At 38.4% G+C, this 18,409-nt stretch overlaps 1 protein-coding gene across 1 annotated transcript in view; it reads right to left on the bottom strand.

Moving 5' to 3' along the window:
• SIM2 (SIM bHLH transcription factor 2) overlaps positions 1–18,409 on the bottom strand; it is a 58,994-nt gene that overhangs the window by 15,499 nt on the left and 25,086 nt on the right. Inside the window, exons 5-7 of the mRNA XM_037376498.1 lie at positions 7,690–7,775; positions 5,322–5,521; positions 1,351–1,457 (exon numbers count right to left, since the gene is read on the bottom strand). Coding sequence (XP_037232395.1) covers positions 1,351–1,457; positions 5,322–5,521; positions 7,690–7,775 — 393 coding nt within the window. The remainder of the gene's footprint in view (positions 1–1,350; positions 1,458–5,321; positions 5,522–7,689; positions 7,776–18,409) is intronic.

The following is an 18,409-nucleotide window of genomic DNA, read 5'->3' as shown; positions in this document are numbered from 1 at the left end:
AGATACAGTATCTAGAGAACTGCTTTTAATTATTCTGTTTGGTTGAGGGGTTTTTTTGTCTCTTTATCTAAAATTCCAGTCATACATAGATCAAATCAGCAGCCAAAGTACAAGTCTTTTACCACACGCACAGAATTATCTATCACTCTGCTCTAAAACAGAGAACTGTTTTTCAGAGATGATTGTGGCTATAACGGCATCATCTCTATACTGGTTGACATAGGTATTTCAAATAGTCTTGTGAAAATAGTGAGTGATATTTTGTACAGGTCAAAAGTCAAATCCAAATGCAGACATTAACACTACAAAGAGGATGCCCCCAACAGGACATTACCATGTATCCTGGTCATTCTAGTTTTTAGTTTGCAATGGCCCAGAATATTCAACAGTGTTTTGGTAAATATGAACTCACTGCAAAGATCACATTCTGCTTTCCAGGTGTAACACTCACTGCCATCAACAGAACTCAGCACTTGGAGTTTCAGCACTGACTTAAGAAATACAGTTACAACCTCCTTTATAGTCCAGATCCTTATGCATAGCACATAGTAAGGTGAAGAACTGACTGCTTTCTCCTTCAGCAAGCCTGAAAGAAGGATTTTACTCTGGCTGCTTTCAGCGTACAGGAGCAATCTGGAAAAAAATTCACTGACATTGATTTTTGGATGTCATCTTTGCATCATATGGGCTGCAGCACAGTGTGCCAAATCCAGAGTTCAACTATTCCTTCAATTTGCTTCTCAAATTAATGTGCTACTGAATGAACTGCTTCCCAAATCCAGATGTCTGAAGATATGATTAGTGTCTCCTTTGGAAGATGGGGAATTATTAGATGTATAATATTTTTTTCCTGACACTCCATTGTCCAAACCTCATCCACATGCTATTAATGAACATTCATCTAAAGATTTTTTTTGGGTTTGCATTCACTTCAAACATGGGATGATTATGATTAACATATTTCAGAGGAATGGAGAGCTGTTGCATAACGTTTCTCTTAACAACAGAGGCTAGTAAAGTTCAGATTTTCCCTCTGACTCACTCACTCTTTTGCTTTTCTCCTTTCAGGAGTTCACGGCCCAGAATCAAGTCCCAATTTTCAAAAGAGCCTAGGTGCTTTAAGCAGAAAGATGAAAGTGGCCAGGCATGGTTTTTTTCAGAAGCACAGCATATTGAGTATCTAGCTTATTAGCAGAACTACCGGTTTCCTTAACTGATAGCCAAGCACTTTTGAAAAATCTATCTTGTCAAGATTTTGAAAGCTTTCTCTATTTTCCAGCATAGGACTTGTTGTCTGCAAAACTTCTCACTCTACTTAATAAATTTCATTCTAGCTTTCTTTTTACTTACACAGATGATGAGCATATCGTAAATGGAACACATCACAGCCATGAACATGGTGGTAGAGGGTTTTTTCTATGAGATCTTGGGGCTCATATCCAGTCAATTCAGTCACCCTGGAAAAGGAAGATTCTATAATACGCAGAATCTCTAGGAATATTCAGTTTCATTAACGTAACATTTGTGCCAACAAATCAGGTGCCTCTAAAAACTGCAGAACAAAATGTTAGTTTTGGAAGCAGAAACCTCATCTTTATAAGAAAATAAACCCTCTCAACCCAGCTGAAGCAAGGTGCAGCCATTCCTTGGCCAGCCTTACACGCAGGCAGGAAAAAGAGTTCTGTTACTTATTTCCACTTTGGGCTTTTGCCATTGCCATGCATGATCCTTTGCACAAAGATCCAGTCGAGGAGCCATTCATAAAGCAATAAAACTACTCTTGTGTACTGCTGACACATTTTCATTTGCTTTTGCAAACATACAAGTGTAGCATGTGTATCAGTCCATAGAAGCTGTGATCATGGTCCATAAATAAATTCAGGCTAACACTTGACAGAAGAAGAAGCAGGAGATTGTTGCAGCTAAAAATGGGGAAAGTCAAGGAGCTATGAAGATCACAAGCTAAGAAAAGGAAGGCTGAAGCTAAACTTCAGAAAAACATTCTCACATGATGAGAAGTAGAATAATGGAACAAACTTGAAAAAGCAGCATCTCTGCAGATGTTAAAGAGCCAGACTACACTGGTCAGACCTACACTGGGTCAGACCTGAAGAGTCAAATTTCATGGTTCAAAATGGACTTTTGTTTATTTAGCATAGTTGCTGGAGAACAAAAATCCTTAAAGTACATTGTGCAACCCAGCCATAATGTGGCTTGTTCACCTAGTGTTGCTGGGGGTGTTTTATGCTGTCCTGAGCTTTCTTCACCTAAAAAGGTAGAACACGGGTACCATACAAAGGCATGTGTAGCTTAACAAGCAATACAGTCCATTAGCAGGCAGTCTGTAGAATAAAATTGTTACTGCTGAGGATCTACTTCTGCAGCAGCAGATGCATCTGCCTGTTTTAGTTTCAGGACTTTTACTTGGGACTAGCTCTAGTCTAGGCCTGTGGACTGAAAGCTTTCTAACAACTGGAGTGCCTTTGGCATGATTTTGGAGGTTGTCCTCCAGTTTATATTAATCCAGAAGGAACCCAGTTCACATGCCTAAGGCTTCTTCATGACATGAACTGCAGTGCAATGAGTGGGGGTGGTCAGGACATCCACGTCAAGAAGATACTTCTGGTCTGGACTTCAACACTAATGAGGACACACTGTATCAGAGAATAACACAGTCATATCTACAGAAATTAATACAGGGGTCTCAATCAACATGTGTTGGGATGAGGGGGGGAGTGTTGCAGATAATGTAAACTTTGATTACTTTTTTTTTCTTTTGTAACTATTACGTATCTTCTTTACTCATACCCTAACTTGGCAATCATGCGGATCCCACAGAGACTGGGGACTTTACATTCTACTTGAGAGAGTGTCAGGTGGTGGGATTTTCTGAAGGAAATCAGAAAAACAACAATAAAAAAGCCTTCATGGTCTGATTTATTATAAATACCGTACAAATACATCCATATTTCCCCTAGCTATGCCTTCATGTGGGAGAATCTTGCATGCCTTTGCCTCAGTCAGGGACTGCCAGCGTGTAGTGAGCGTGTGTCCCTTTCTGCAGGACGATATGTGAACATATGCCTGCGTTTCTCCTCTGCAGTGTGCACTGTCCCTCCTGGTTTACAATTCTAGAGGCCCAAATTCTCGCTTAAGCCTATCAGCATGGTGAAATACTGGTGAAAGATCCTGTTCAGGTTTCAGTGCCCTTTCTGACTTCAGTGCAATTAAAACAAGGGTGGCAGTTTCATCCTGCTCACTTAATTGGAAAGTACAGGAACAGATAATCCAAACCCAAGCAAAATGCCCCAAACCTAAGCCACATGTTAATTTTTCTCGAGATGCAGCCTCACTTTGAAGCTGGTCTTCTCATGGGCCAAAATCCCATCATTAGCAGTTACTAGGACACCCAAACTTTTGAAAAGTTTGAATCTGGAAATAAACTTAGCCGCTTGACTTAACCTTGACACCAAACCAACTCCTCAATAAGCCACTGTAGGGAGCTTGGGCTCTGAACTTTGTTCTTTGCTGTGACCAACACACGGAAGGAAACAGAGCTTGCCCCATAATCAGTTCTGCCCTCTAGAGTTCTTTAAAGCCTTTGTAAACCATGTGGCAGTGAATGCACAGGCTGCACCAGGAATGTCAGAACCAACAGATCCCGCCTCCTTTTTCTGGTGACCTTGATAAATGAACTCTTGCATGTTTCACTTTGTATCAAGTACCTAGAAAGGCTTATTTAACTGCTCCTTCCTATGGCTTTCAGACTGGCCTGTCTTCTGTGACTGCTACCTCCAAAGATCTAGCAATACTTTTCCTTGTATGGATACCAGAAGCAAGCCTGAAAACGGTTTTGTCTTATTCCTAATGTGTCCCTACTCTGAGCAAATGTAATTTGGTTTGCTCAGCTGGGAGAGCAAAGGGCTTTGGTAATGCTTATTACCCCTGGTTGTCCTGTGTGTGGATGACACCCATCTGCTCATTGGTAAACACAACTCTGCAACAGTACTGGTCCTATCTGTGCTCCTGTCAACACCTCTGGTTATACTGTCTCCTTTGAAGACACTTATGTCTCCAGGCAGTTCCTTTTAGGCATATAATTTCCTTTTTTCCACACGCAAAGACATGTTGCTAAACCCTTGTGCTGCTTTGTAGCTGTAACATTAAGTAAAGGGGGGGGTGGGGGAGGTGGGGGGAAGATAAAAGAGAAAAAAGAAGGATTCCAGAAACAACTAGTTCTTTGTATTTTAGCAGCTGATAGCCCACCGTCTCGTTGACTTAGGTGGAGAAGGAGCATGTTCTTGCATGGTTGACCTGCCATGCAAAACTTCGCCGCTGTCTTGGGTACAAGGCTCTTTCTCGCTGCTACACATGAGTATTGTTTCTGCTTCTTGCAAATCCAGAATGCCAAGGAAATGAGAGTGTATGTGACATATTGCTCCACATGCAGGGATTTCTGAAGAATGATCATCTTGTCAATAGTCAAATCTGTTATATTGTCTGGGAATTGGGCTTTTCCCCTCAAGGTATCTTGCACTGCAGTGTACAAAGTATCATTGTACACTAAAAGATACTATGTTTCAAAAAGAGAGTAATGCATCATTTCACAACTCCTCCAGTTCTGGTTTTGTGCTCTTGTCTGGTATGTGAGCTCTACCAGCTGAGAGCGAAGGCAGCATTTTCTTTCCTCAGCAATACCCATTTTCACACGTTTTAAAAAGCCTGTGTTTTCATGTAGTAGCCAAATTAATTCATCTTCATTCTAACAATCCCATTAGTAGGGTTGATTTCATTGTTGGACTATTACACTAAAGTGCAGAAGACTATGTTTTCTTACTAATCTGTCAAAAGCTTTCTGGATGACCCCAGCAAGTCATTTGATCTCAGGGTTTCAGCTGTGGGGTTGTTTATTATCATTATTATTATGATTGTTGTTGTTGTTGTTATTGTTACTGTTATTATTGATCATGGTACATCCTTATTCCTTTTGCTAGCTTTGTGTGTTAAAATTTATGTCATTTGAGGTAAAAATGTAATTCTGCTCATCTGCCAACTACTCACAACAAGAAGGCTTTAGCTGACTCTCTGAAACTGTAGGTAACTATAGGTTCAATTGTACAGGCTTTTATATGTTGGCATTCAAGATGAAGTATGGTCTATCCAGCTACCTGAAGGGCTTTGAATACCCACATGGTCTTTGTTGGTCCAAGTCTATTTTGGACTGCTTCATTTTTTCATGGATATCTTCACCTGTTTGGAAACACTGTAGCTTATGATAACACTTTGGAAACATTTATGCTAGAAATTAAATAGCTGCTTACCTGGAATCTAGGAATATCAATTTTAAGTCCAAACTTGCTCTGAACATAAACATATTACTGTGAAGTTTGATCTCAGTGATTGCACTGGGAGGTAAAGATTGACCTACAGCCACCAGTCCAACGATTTGGTAACAGGAATCATACAAAGACATATCTAGCATATACTGCCGTATCTTCAAATAGCCACTGCAATGGATCACCTGGCAGGAGAAGAAAACACACTCAGTATCTGATGGCAATGGAAGAGGCTGCAACTCAGATGACCGCCCAATTCCAATGAGGTTATAAAGCACTATACAATTACAATAATTAAATACTGTGTAGTATGTTAAGGCTTCAAAAGTGCTGTTAATTTATAAATGGAGGTTAAAACACAGTAAATGTCATTTTTTGTGTTTACTGTCAACATGATTAATCCAGTATTAAAGCACATGGTCTTTGGGGACTATCTAGACTGCTTTCTAGTTAATACTTTAAACTCTCTTTGATATAGATTTCTTGTAGATACAGTCAGTATTCCTGTTCATTAATCAAATAATCTGGAAATTGCGTTTTTAAATTACTCTTCTCTCACACACACACAGAGGTATATATGAACATTTATATTTTAATGAGTTCTTATTCTGATGAAAAACAGACACTTTAAAAACCCAGTGGAGATTAATGCATCACATTTATAAAGATTAACTGCTGTATATGCACTAAAATTAAGTTCTCCAGCCAAGCTCATATGACATTGTTTTGACATGTGACCAAGCCCAGGGTCCTGAGACAAGATTCCTGAATCCCCATATGCAATTCCTAATCAAAAAAGCAATAACTTCAGTGTTAGACTGTAAAAATCCATAATGTCAGCTAAAGGGGGGGTGGAATGGTAACCTGGAGAATCATTTGTGCTCCTGCTGATTTCCTACTCCAAACAGAAGGCATACTACACATCCATCAGCTTAATTTCTGTATTTGACTTTTAATTGTGTCCAATGGAAAGGAATTAATTTACATTGTATATAGTACTTCTGAACAACCTACTAAACAGTCATCTATAAACAGGCTCCTCCTGTGTAACCTTCCTTCCTGCCTCCTCTCCAACCACCAAGTGGTTAGGATGTTTAGCAAAAGAACAGTAGCAAGCAAAACTTATTTAATTTCTCTCAGCAGAACCTGCTAATTCCTATACTATTTGATTCATGAGTTCTTCCTGTGCTTCAGTTAATCAGGTGATATTTTCAAAATTAACTCCTGACTCCAAGTACAAAGAGAATAAATTTAGGCCAACATCTCTCTAGATTAATACATCCTTAAATGTTTCACTGTGTAAAATTTTAATAGTGACCAAAAGAAGAGTGAAGGTGATCCCTCTGATTAGCAGTCATAAATGGGAGTGGGGGAGAAACCCATACAGAGATACCACCACTAAAAGCTTTACTCTTTTACCTGATTTCACTTGCAGCTTTGGGACAGAATTATTTTTGCTGGGAAGCAGCTGAGCAAATAGGGGTCCATATAATGCAGAATTATCAGTCTAACCAAGTAGATAGTAGTGTAAATAGACAGATATATGTCTGGACCTTGAACACATTCCTTAAAAGAGCTCTGCTTCTCTTGCATGCTTTTCTTTTTGTTTTCGAATTACTCAAAATGAATCTTTACCAGACTGTATGTGAAGTGATAGAATTACACCATGTAGCTCAAAGAGCAGCAAATGCACACTGTAAAGTTGAAAATAAGAACTACCTGAATGACAGGTATTATTATAGAATCTCAGTATTTGCTGTGGCTTCTGATTTCATGTAATAAATAGAAAATTAATACAAAAGGTAAGATTTATAAACAAACATGGTGGTTTAGTATAATTCAGCCCTGAGTTGATAGTAATGATTGTTTAGGGTAACATTACAGTCTCATTAATGTTAAGGTAATTCTGGTCAAGCCAAAGAAGTGGCTCCTACAACTGGGTGTCTGCTCAGACAGAGCACGGTAACACCAAGGCAGAAGGCTGTGGGAAGACTTCCAATTTCTTGTGTATGGCTTCCTGCCTCACTTGCCTCCAGTTCCATAGGGGAATAAGACCTAGCTGTGTGCTCTCCTCACACCTCTGTGGCTGTGCTCCAGCCAATTCCCCAGTCTGAAACAAAGATCAGGATGTGGGAATGTGCAACAAAGCAAACTGCAACTCACGGTGAGAGTCTAGACTTGCATTACTAAGGGAATCTGCAATCAGCAGTGGCATTTTTTGCATCTGTTCTGATTTTTTCCATCACAGTCTTTGCTTCCAGCTACACATATGTAAAAAACTGAAATAAACTTGTCACTTGTGAATACTTGCCTGGGCGAGGGGGATGGGGAGAGAAAAGCTTATATACATTACCTTGTAGCCACTGCATGTCAATCCTGCATTCCTCTTGGCTAGGACACACTTCATTCTCAGGAAGAATGATCTCTCAATTTCATATTCTGAAAACATAAAGTACACTGCTAATTTATTACTGAAGATTTCAAAACTGTCCATAACATCGCCTTTCATGGTTTAACAGATGTGCTTACATCTCAGCCTTAGGGAGCAATAGAATCCAGCCATTCTACTTCCCACTCAATCTCTGCCCTTAGGATTTATTTCACCTTCATGTTAGGATTCTTTGTGAAAGTTGGACAAGTCAACATGACTAGGTCTCCACATTTCTGGTTTTACCACCCTTGTTTCTAAACAGCTAGTTACCAGCCCCTATTGGTAGGGGGAAGGAAACATGCCCTTTGGAGTGTTAGGTAAATTAAGGTACTCTCTAAAATAACAGCAGAAAGGAAAACAAGAAAATTCATTGGTTTTGTAATAATTTGAGCGTACATAGTTAGCTGTGCCCAGACTGATGAACTTCTGGTCTCCATATGCAATATTAATACCTGTTTCACTGATGTCCAAAACCATCTTGGCAGATGTTTTTAAACAAATGTCTTCATGCATAACCTCCAGAAATGTCTTAAAGTTAAATATTGCTCAGGTACACATTTTCTACTAAGAATAAATTACTATTATATTTAATGTTAATTATTCTCAGTAACAGTTCAGACATAGTTCTGACTTTTTTTACTGAAAGTTGCAGTTTGCCAAAACACAACTATATTAGGGAAAGAAATCTCACTTGGTACATCTGTGAATAGGAAAATCAGGGAAACAGAGCGGTTTTCAGGTTTTTTGCAATGTTGTATTACCTTCTAACTCACCATAGGGTTTGATCCAAAGTCCACTGTAATCAGTTGGAGTCTTGCTTTAATTTGATGTAACTGTTGAGTTGTATTCCCAATTTTTGTGCATCCATCACCTAATTAACACCTCTTAGCCACACACCTGCACTGGTTTGAGCCTCAGACCACTACCTGGAAACCAATAAACTCTCTATATTAAGTTCTGAGTTTAAAGGTCTGAAGATATAACCACAGAAAAAGGATTTAGCAAGGAAGGAAAAGAAATGCACTATGTAGTGTATCTCAACTAATATCAGCCTTCCTGAGCATTTTAATTTTCCATTTATTTTTGTAATGCAAATTAGATCCGTATGGGGAAAACAGGCATTTAAATGAACTGGCACATCTACTATAGGGTTTTAAATACAAATGTATACAATTTGGTGGGAGGAAGCCATACAGTACAGACTACTATTGCTGAAGCGTGATTTCACAAGTAAAGAATGGATCTGGGAGATAGGAACATCAGTGCAATTCATGGTTTCGATACAAATTTTCTGTGTGACCTAATACTAGTGCTTGCTCTCTTTCTGCCACAGCCCCATGCACACAAAATAAAGGTAACTTTCTCCCTTCAAGGGGGCAAGGGAGAAAAATAATTAATAAACAGTAATGAGGATACAAAGACCATCTTTAGACATGAAGTGAGTTGCCAGCAATTTTGATGACTTACATTAATTGTCTTTTAATTACTTACATAATGACTTCTATAAAAAGATTATTAGTGCAATTGGAAGCAGTGCCTTAAACTCTTAAACTTCTCAAATGTCCTGCCACAAGATCTTAAAGAGTCTTTTTCAGTAGCAAGCTCCTTCCAGGCACCTTATTCATTAGCCTTCTATTTGCTGCTTCCTTTGTTTTTAAATGTTACTGTAGACTAGTACACTGCTACAGAAACACTTAGTTAGCTGTAACTTCACTGTTCCACCAGCAGCAGTTTATGATCCACAGTGTGGTCTTCAGGTGTTGATAAAACTAGAGCAGAACCCAGACTAGAGGATAACATTTTTCCTTTATTATTTTACATTATTAGCTATTTAATTATTTAAGAAGATACCTTGTGTCCCTGATTTCATGAGGATTGTAAGCAAGAGGTCCCCCTGGAACTGGCTACAGACTTTCTAGGAAAGCAAGAGGGTGATTAAAACAATGCAAGTGCAAACATGCTATGTGGTATAGGAGGACAGAGTAAAGAGGAATAGAGCTGCACCCTAGTACTAAGTGGTATGGGGAGGGAAGGGTGATAGAATTGTAATTCAGTAGTAGCCACACGTGACTTGTGAGACTGAAGAGTAATAATCGGTAGCTTTGTCATTTTGTGTAATCAAGTGCAAAATTACATATAACTGTAATTAGTTTTTTAGCAGTGTGTTGCTGAACCAACAAACAGTAGTCTTTTAAATCAGTTATATCTCATGCCTGCAATCTAAAGAGGGATGAGTTACCCATGAGGTAACTGGGGACTTATCTGGGAGGTTCCATTTTTGAGTCTTGACCTAGCTGATACTAAGATGCCTGAAGTAAGCAAAAGGAGAGATGGTCCATGTGGCCAGACAGAACCTGGGCTGAGTGGTATACTGCCTTTTTACCTGAAGAGGCCAAAGTAGTACATACAGGATGATATGCATTCCTCCTCCTGTGTGTCTTAAGAGTGATTGTTTTTGTGTGGGACCCCAGTGTCATTTTGCAGAGAAAAAAGCAAAATATGTCTAAAGGAGAAAAAGAGCACTTGACCATTCCTGGATGGTCTGGGGCCGTAACAACTACTAATGCAGTTATCTAGTAATGCAGTGTGTCCCATAAGATGGGCAGATGCAGGATGCCACAGCATTTTTAAGCAGCCTGCTGGGATTGTGACATGACTGGTTAAGGCTAATGGCTATGTCAAAGTGCCCAGTGAATAATGTGCAGGTGCTATAATTGTGTCTGGGCATCATTTGCAGGATTGGAGCTGAAGAACACAGAAACTACCAGAGAAGCTTGTGAGTGTGTGCAAGAGAGTATAAAACCTATTAGTGAGCTTTGAGAATGACTCACTGGCAAGGAAAAGCAGGACAAGGCCATCCACATTGCTCATGCTTACATGAGTGTTATTAGTGTGTATGTGGTGCCTGTAAAAGCACTGTTCTGCTGTCCCTGTTGATCTGTTGTTGGTGGGCTCTGTGTACATATGTGTGTTTGTGCGTGCCTACTGGGGATAAAACTATCTGCAGACCTGATCAAGAGACTGCAAAATATATAGGAGCAATAAGACCAAAACTGTCACATAAAGAGCCTAGGTGTGCAAGGCTGTGAACAATGTGAATTAGTATTCATATTAACTGATACCTTTGCCAGTGTGACTTCCCAATACCCTTGGAATTAGTAGAAGAGGGTAGCAAAGCAGAAAAGAACTAAAGTAAATGTGTAGTTGTAAAGCTGATTAGGAAATGAAAAGCCCTGGTATCCTGCTGGATACTAACACATCCATCAATATAATGCAAAACTTAGAACATCACATCCAGGCTGTACCTAATGCAGTTAAAATGGTCTACTCTAATGAAGAGAATGTAGAAAGGAAATTAAGTACTTAAAGATTTAGCAAGTAAAGAAGGAGATGCTGAATATTAAAATAGGAGAAATCAGATGAGCTGTGAGAAGAGTGATTACTAATGCATGCTGTCCTGCTGCAGAGGTTAATCACAAAATTGTGAGGAGATAGTAAGCATGACAGCTCAGTTATACAGGAAAAAAGCCTGTAGCATAAATATCCAGCACCTTCTGTAAAAGGAAAGTAACTGAAGATGTCCAGGGATATAGCAAAAGTCTCCAGTTGTGAAAGATAGAAGAACAGTAAATGTAAAATAGGCACTCCAGGCTATGCGGTGTATGTAACCAATTATCCTTAGGAGTTAAGTGATTTTATCAGTCAGAATTAAGTTTTGAAAAACTGCAAAAAATATAACTTAAAGCATCTAGACCTGGTAATGTAATTATCAATATCACTAGTGTTCTTTCAAGCAAATGAGTAAGCACAGCACATATAAACAACAGAAAGAATCTTAGGCTATCAAGAAGATAACAGAGAGGAAACCAACCAAGTCCTACCTGTTCTTAAGAAGTTAAAGGTTGAGACAACTGTGGGTTAAGCACATATACATGAAACTTAAGAGACAGAATAATGAGTAGTAAATTGTTATGACTGAAACAGAATATAAGCAACACTGAAGGAAAATAGCCTTTTTAATTATCAGAAAATATTCATACCATCTAATAACGTAGCTTAACCACTATATTTAGTTATTCTCAAATGTTAACTATATAAATGCATCACTGTAAGTGATGTTAATGCCTTTCCTTTGTGTTAAGAAAATGTTAAAAATCTCTTTATAAACTATATCAGTTATAGAGAAAAGATGAAATCATCAGCTAGTGAAGGATGAGAAACAAAATGCTACCGAATAGACCAGAAAGTCTTATAAAGATGTTCCAGCTGAGTTAACACAACAAAAAAAAACGAATAAGAACAATCTTTATTGTTTTTTATCTTCTGTATGTATCAAAGAAAAAAATGGTAATTCACTCAAACCGTATAGATATTGATAACTACGTACTGCTCAGCTTTGAGTTTGGTCTTTCTTTTTTCCTTTTTTCTTTTATGGAAAGGGAGATTAAGAAATAAAACCAGATCCAATGTGAAGATATTTTCATCTCTAAAAAAAGAGACCCCATTTGTCTGCATGAGGATGTACTTCATATTATTATTAGCGATAATAAATAATAGATAAAACACTATTACAGCACTGTAATCTCCGTGTATGTATTCTGTGTGTATTTGGATGGATGTAACTCGATGTATTTACAGAACAGTATTTTTAGAGCTGCAAGAAGCAGAGAAGATTTCATGAAGCGTAACAGTATCTCCCATGGTGAACTACTTTCCAGCTGTGCCTTCACAGCACCTGGAACCGAGACAACTGTATCTTCACACAGTGTGGTATTGGGGATATTTTAGATTGGAGTAAAACAATCTCATATGTAAATTCACATTTGTCACTGCAGGAGGCATTATGTGTTATACATTATATTGCCCCATACACTAGAGCTTCCAGAAGCAAGCTGAAAAGCTGTAAAACTGGAAAGCTGGATTAGAATAGAATAGAATAGAATAGAAATTAATAGAAATTAATAGAATAGAAATTAATAGAAATGAATAGAAATGAATAGAATAGAATAGAATAGAATAGAATAGAATAGAATAGAATTAGAATAGAATAGAAATGAATTGAATAGAATAGGATAGGATAGAAGAGAAGAGAACAGAACAGAATAGAATAGAATAAAACAGAACAGAATAGAATTAGAACAGAACAGAACAGAACAGAACAAGAATAGAATAGAATTAGAATAGAATAGAATAGAATAGAATAGAAATGAATTGAATAGAATAGAATAGGATAGGATAGAATAGAAGAGAAGAGAACAGAACAGAATAGAATAGAATAAAACAGAACAGAATAGAATTAGAACAGAACAGAACAGAACAAGAATAGAATAGAATTAGAATAGAATAGAATAGAATAGAATAGAATAGAATAGAATAGAATAGAATAGAATAGAATAGAATAGAATAGAATAGAATAGAATAGAATAGAATAGAATAGAATAGAATAGAATAGAATAGAATAGAATAGAATAGAATAGAATAGAATAGAATAGAATAGTTCAGTTGGCAGGGACATACAACAACCATCTAGTCCAAGTGCATGACCACTCCAAAGCTGACCAAAAGTTAAAACATGTTATTAAGGGCATTGTGCAAATGCCTCTTAAACAATGACAGGCTTGGGGCATCACCCACCTTTCTAGGGAGTCTGTAAAGAAATGCTTCTTAATGTCCAGTCTAGACCTCCCCTGGTGCAGCTTTGAACAATTCCTATGTGTCCCGTCACTGCATACCAGGGCAAAGAGATTAGCATCTCCCTCCACTTTCCTTCCTCAGGAAGCTGTAGGGAGCAACGAGGTCACCTCTCAGCCTCCTTCTCTCCAAACTAGACAAACCCAGATTCCTTAGGCATGCCTTGCAGCCCTTTCACCAGCTTTGTTGCCCTCATTTGGATGCATTTAAGGCCCTTCACATCCTTCTTAAATTGCAGGGCTCAGAACTGCACAGCCCTCTAGGTGAAGCCACACCAATGCTAAATTTGCTAAATTCAGTGGGATAATCACCTCTTGTGGCTGGTTGGCTATACTGTGTTTGATGCACCCCAGAATGTGGTTTGCCCTCTTGGCTGCCAGGGCCATACTCAGCTTAGCATTAACCAGCACCCCCAGATCCCTTTCTGCAGGACTGGTCTCCAGCCATTCCTCTCCCAACCACCTGAGTTTCCAAAAAAGTAAGCAGTCACCTCATGGAGATGGCAAATTTTGCTGCAATTCATGCAAAACATCACTACTGTTGTATCTCCTACTCAGCACCATTTCTTTCAAATACCGACTATTCCAGAAGGTTCACCATATATGATGAAATTTGTGTGTTTATTTGCACATTTTCTAGCATTTGCCCTAGCCATCTATAATTCTGACAAACAGTTCTGTATTTCATAAGAAAGGTTTTAACGCATTTTCCTTTACAGGCGTACTGCAGCTTTTCCCATATTCCCCTTTACTTTCTATGTCAGCATCTATTTTCCCTCTTTACCTGAATGTGACTTATTTCCCACCCCCAAACAATTTTAACATAACTTGGAAATTGATCCTTCTTTTCATAAGTCAGTTGAAGAATTTTCAAAGTTTGCAGATTCTTCTGTTCAAACTTTTTGCACGAGATGAGTCAAGAAAATGTCTCATAACTGTTATCGTTAAAAATAAACCTCCACCCCCACTTCTAAATTGGTAAGTATCTTGAAAGGCTCTGATGAGACCTTCCTGAAAAGCAGACCAGCCATCTTCGTACAGCTTTTAACATTTCTCAGAACGTATTGATGTGTTTATCTGCTACAGGAATTAGAGATGAAAAGCAAAGCTTTAGGGTTCTTTCTAAATGTTTACCCTCCCATTTTTGGCACAGTGCTTTTCTTTAGTTATGCGGAACACAATCACAGGTCTATTTTTCTAGCAGACAAACACTTCCAGTATTTGTTATAACTTGGATTTACTTATGATAGCAAATCCCTGATTTTGTTTGCCTTGTATCGATGTTTAACATTTGAAAGTGATTGTCCTCTCCCCACTGCTCCACAAACTTTTATTGAAATGTTTTTAAGAATGATCTGTGAGTCACTCGGGTTTTATCCTGGAATTCCAATTTTCCATTTTTCCTCAACTGGGTGACTGGTAATAGTTGGAAATTAAAACTAATGTAAGTAAAATACTAGTTTTGATCAACATGATCATACACTTTGAGCAGATTTCTTTGTCTTTCTTTCTGCTCTTCTTTGGAAGGGTGTAACTAGTTACTGAGATCCTGACTTTTCCAGTGTGTCTACTAGCAGATATTTTAATAAAATTGAGGTATCATTTATAATGAGGGGGAGGTACTGCAAGTCAGAGTCCATATCCATGTCCAAGACATCTATTTCAAATGCATCGCTGTTTATTTTTTAGCCAAACTCCATGTTTCCCTTATCAGACTCAGAGAGGTTTTTCTATTCTACTAATATATTACTATATTGCCTGCTCATTATGGAGAGGCTCCCTCCCTGAAGCACTGCTACCATATAGTTGAGTAGATTCAGTAAATGTTATAAATGAGGCAGAGAGTAAATAGCTTCATTCAGATCCCAGCCCAAAGTTATCCATATGTTAACATCCTCACAAAGCTGAAACACAGCAACCTGTGACTGAGAACACAGAAAAACAGTGCTGTCTATGGACATACAGAAGATATATTTCTTTCTCACAGCACCAAGTACCATTTCTATAAAGAATGCCTTCTCCATTAGTCCCTTTTATTTTCTTAGCTTCCTATATCACGGATTATGGTTTGACTACAAGTACTAGTCAAGAATAAAATAGCCTGTTTATATTTTACAGGTTTTTATTTTCTTATTCTCATAAACAGAATAAGTATCACAGTAAAGAAAATGAGTCTTGCTAATTTGGACAAAGAATTTGTGCATTTGTTCACTCTTATTGCACATGACTGCCAAACAGGATTCTCCAAGCATTTCTGTGAAATTATGGTTAGTTTTATGGAACCCAGAATTGCCATCCCTGGGGGTGCAACTATGAAATCCATCTTTTCTTTCCACTCCATCTTTCATCTCTTTTGAAAGCAAACAGCCACAGAATTCTGTGGTTTGCATGCTGCTTGCACAGTGGACTGAGAAAAAAAATCATCATAGTTTTTTCCACAACTTCACCTCTCATGCCTTTATTTTCTCTAAGGCAAAAGCTACTATTTTATATGTCTTTTGCAAAGCTCCCAAGTTTTGACATTAGCAAAATATGGCATTGTTTTATTGCAGAACCACTTTGTAAATTAATATACATCACCATGCAAACTGCACTCTGCTGCGCCATGCACTGTTTTAAGAATGTATGCCTCATCTGTCACTATGAAAAATACAAAGCAGCATTAAAACTGGGAGCTCTTGACACAACTAATGATTCATGTTCGCTCTGCATGGCAGCTTGGGTGCAATGTCAAATCTCAGCTATAGTGTAGAAGATGAAAAGAGTTCTCTAAGGGCACGATTAGACAAAGCACTGAGCTCACGGTCACCTGCTTCTACCTTTCCTCCCATCTAACTTGTGTGGAGACACGTGCCTGCCTCAAGCTAGTGCAGTCCTCTGGAGACAAGGCATGCATGTGTGATAAGCTGTGCTCCATGTCCCTGCTGGACTGTTTTACAGGGTGGAAACACAGATACCGCAAGTTCATGTCTGGATAACACTTTACTGCCCAACCCCCAAAACACTCTGGGTTATTTTTGCTCGTTCAGTTGGTTATTGCCTTCTTAGCTCCTCTGTAGTATGAAGTCACACATGTTCTACTCTTATTTTTGTGTAATCTGCAAAGCATCTGGGTCCCACACAGCACGTTGCTGACTAAAAGAGCATGCAAGTATCTTGGCTAGTCTCCTGTGAGCATAAGGCTATAGCTTTTGTGAGGCACGGGAGAAAGAATGTCACAAATTCTACCCCTTAACTCTGAATGAGGTCAACACCAACTTCCAGAACAAAAAAGAGGCAAAAGCGTTGTAGGTGCACACAAAAGAGAGCTTGCATAGTAGCACACACAGTTTTAAGGTAGTCCTTGAAGCGGGGAATCCAGGACAGGGCCAGCATGAGAATGGGCTTGTGAATGCCTTTGATGGACTTTGCTCATGACAAATTCAGAAGCAGGCCTGGAGATGAGTTAGTGGAAAATGAGGAGTCAGACCTGTAAGCCTGGTGCTTACTAACCATCTTTATTATTGCTAGGCTAAAAAGAACAGTGCAAAAGTGAGGTTGTGATCAAAACTATTCTGCAAGACAAAACACTGCATGCAAAGGGATGTATGAAAACAACATTTCCCCCTTCTTACTTGGTCAAACTGATTTCAAGTAGAGAGAAAAAACAAACCAGACATGCTTTCCCTTCTCCCTATTACACTGCAGCATTGTATATACACATGCAAGTTACAGGCTTAAGTGTTTGAGAATACTCATCTTCTTTTTAGCAAATGAGTGGCACTGGTTGAATGATAAAATATAAATACCTTACATGGCAAAATTGCAAATTAGAGAGCGAGCAAGAGAGAGCAAGTCCCTACACACATACTAAGCTAGAACTGAAGTTTGTGGGCTGACTTGTTTTGTCCTGGTAATGTTCTTGCTATGGTAGGAGAGCAATCAGTTGCTGTCCTCTGTCCTAGAGTTTCAAGCTTGCACGTGCTGCCCAAATTTCGTCCCTATTTGGTCAGTTTGTTCTGTGTCCTGACTGTATGCAGAATCCTGTCAGTGCTGCAGAGGGTAAATTGTCTCTACTACCATTCCTGTCACCCAAACTTAGATGTTTTCCAGCATTTGCCCAATTTTTCTTTTGCTCCTGTAAATGATGCTTCTAAACTTTTCTTACAGGAGAAACTCAACAGGGCACTAGGCAGAAAGGAAACAAATATCTTGTGCAGTCTGAAGCACTCTACTATCTTTGATATATAGTATGGCTAATTACCAACAAAAAAAGATTTTTTTAATGGGGTGACAACAGTCTTCCCTCTTTTCCACTTTTGTACATCCATAATAATAGTATTTTCTTGGTTTCTCAAGTTTAAATTAACACTAACAAACAGTGGTAACAGGATCATCCTGTTAAACCTTTATCTTTCAATAACAGTTCTCCTATAAAATATTTTTAGATCCTATAAAATATTTTAGATTAATTAAAACAAAAATTTATATCAACATTTCTTTTGTATATGTGCTACTAGAAAAATGTCTTTAAAACTTAGTGTAAAAAAGACTTTTCCAGATGTCCAATTTTCTATTCCCTTCTTTTAATACTGAATGAAATGTACGTAGGGAAGATGTTCTTCCCTGATAGGAACAGGCATTTGCTTCTTCGCTGACTGATACAGTGCTCTTTAAAGCATCAACCAGAATGGAGAAAGTCTGACACAATGTATTCCAAAATCCTTGTGTAACTTACATTAGGCTTATAACTAGTCATATAAGAATTATCCAGTTATTAGCAGACAACCGAGATGTCTACAACAACTGCAGTATTCCTTTTTCCCTTTGTCTGCTCTGGAGCTTGTTAATAAGCTGGGTTTAGTACACTGTGCTTTGGTGTGCAAGTCAGCAAAAGCTGGGAAGCTATAGACATTTTAAAGGATTAAAATCTCAGAAAAAAACATATGAAACCAATAAAAGACACACAATGT

The sequence above is a fragment of the Falco rusticolus genome, chromosome 2, assembly GCF_015220075.1.
Source record: "Falco rusticolus isolate bFalRus1 chromosome 2, bFalRus1.pri, whole genome shotgun sequence".
In the NCBI taxonomy this organism is placed as follows: Eukaryota; Metazoa; Chordata; class Aves; order Falconiformes; family Falconidae; genus Falco; species Falco rusticolus.
The sequence above is the reverse complement of the archived record's forward strand: the minus strand, read 5'-3'. Positions and strand labels throughout refer to the sequence as shown.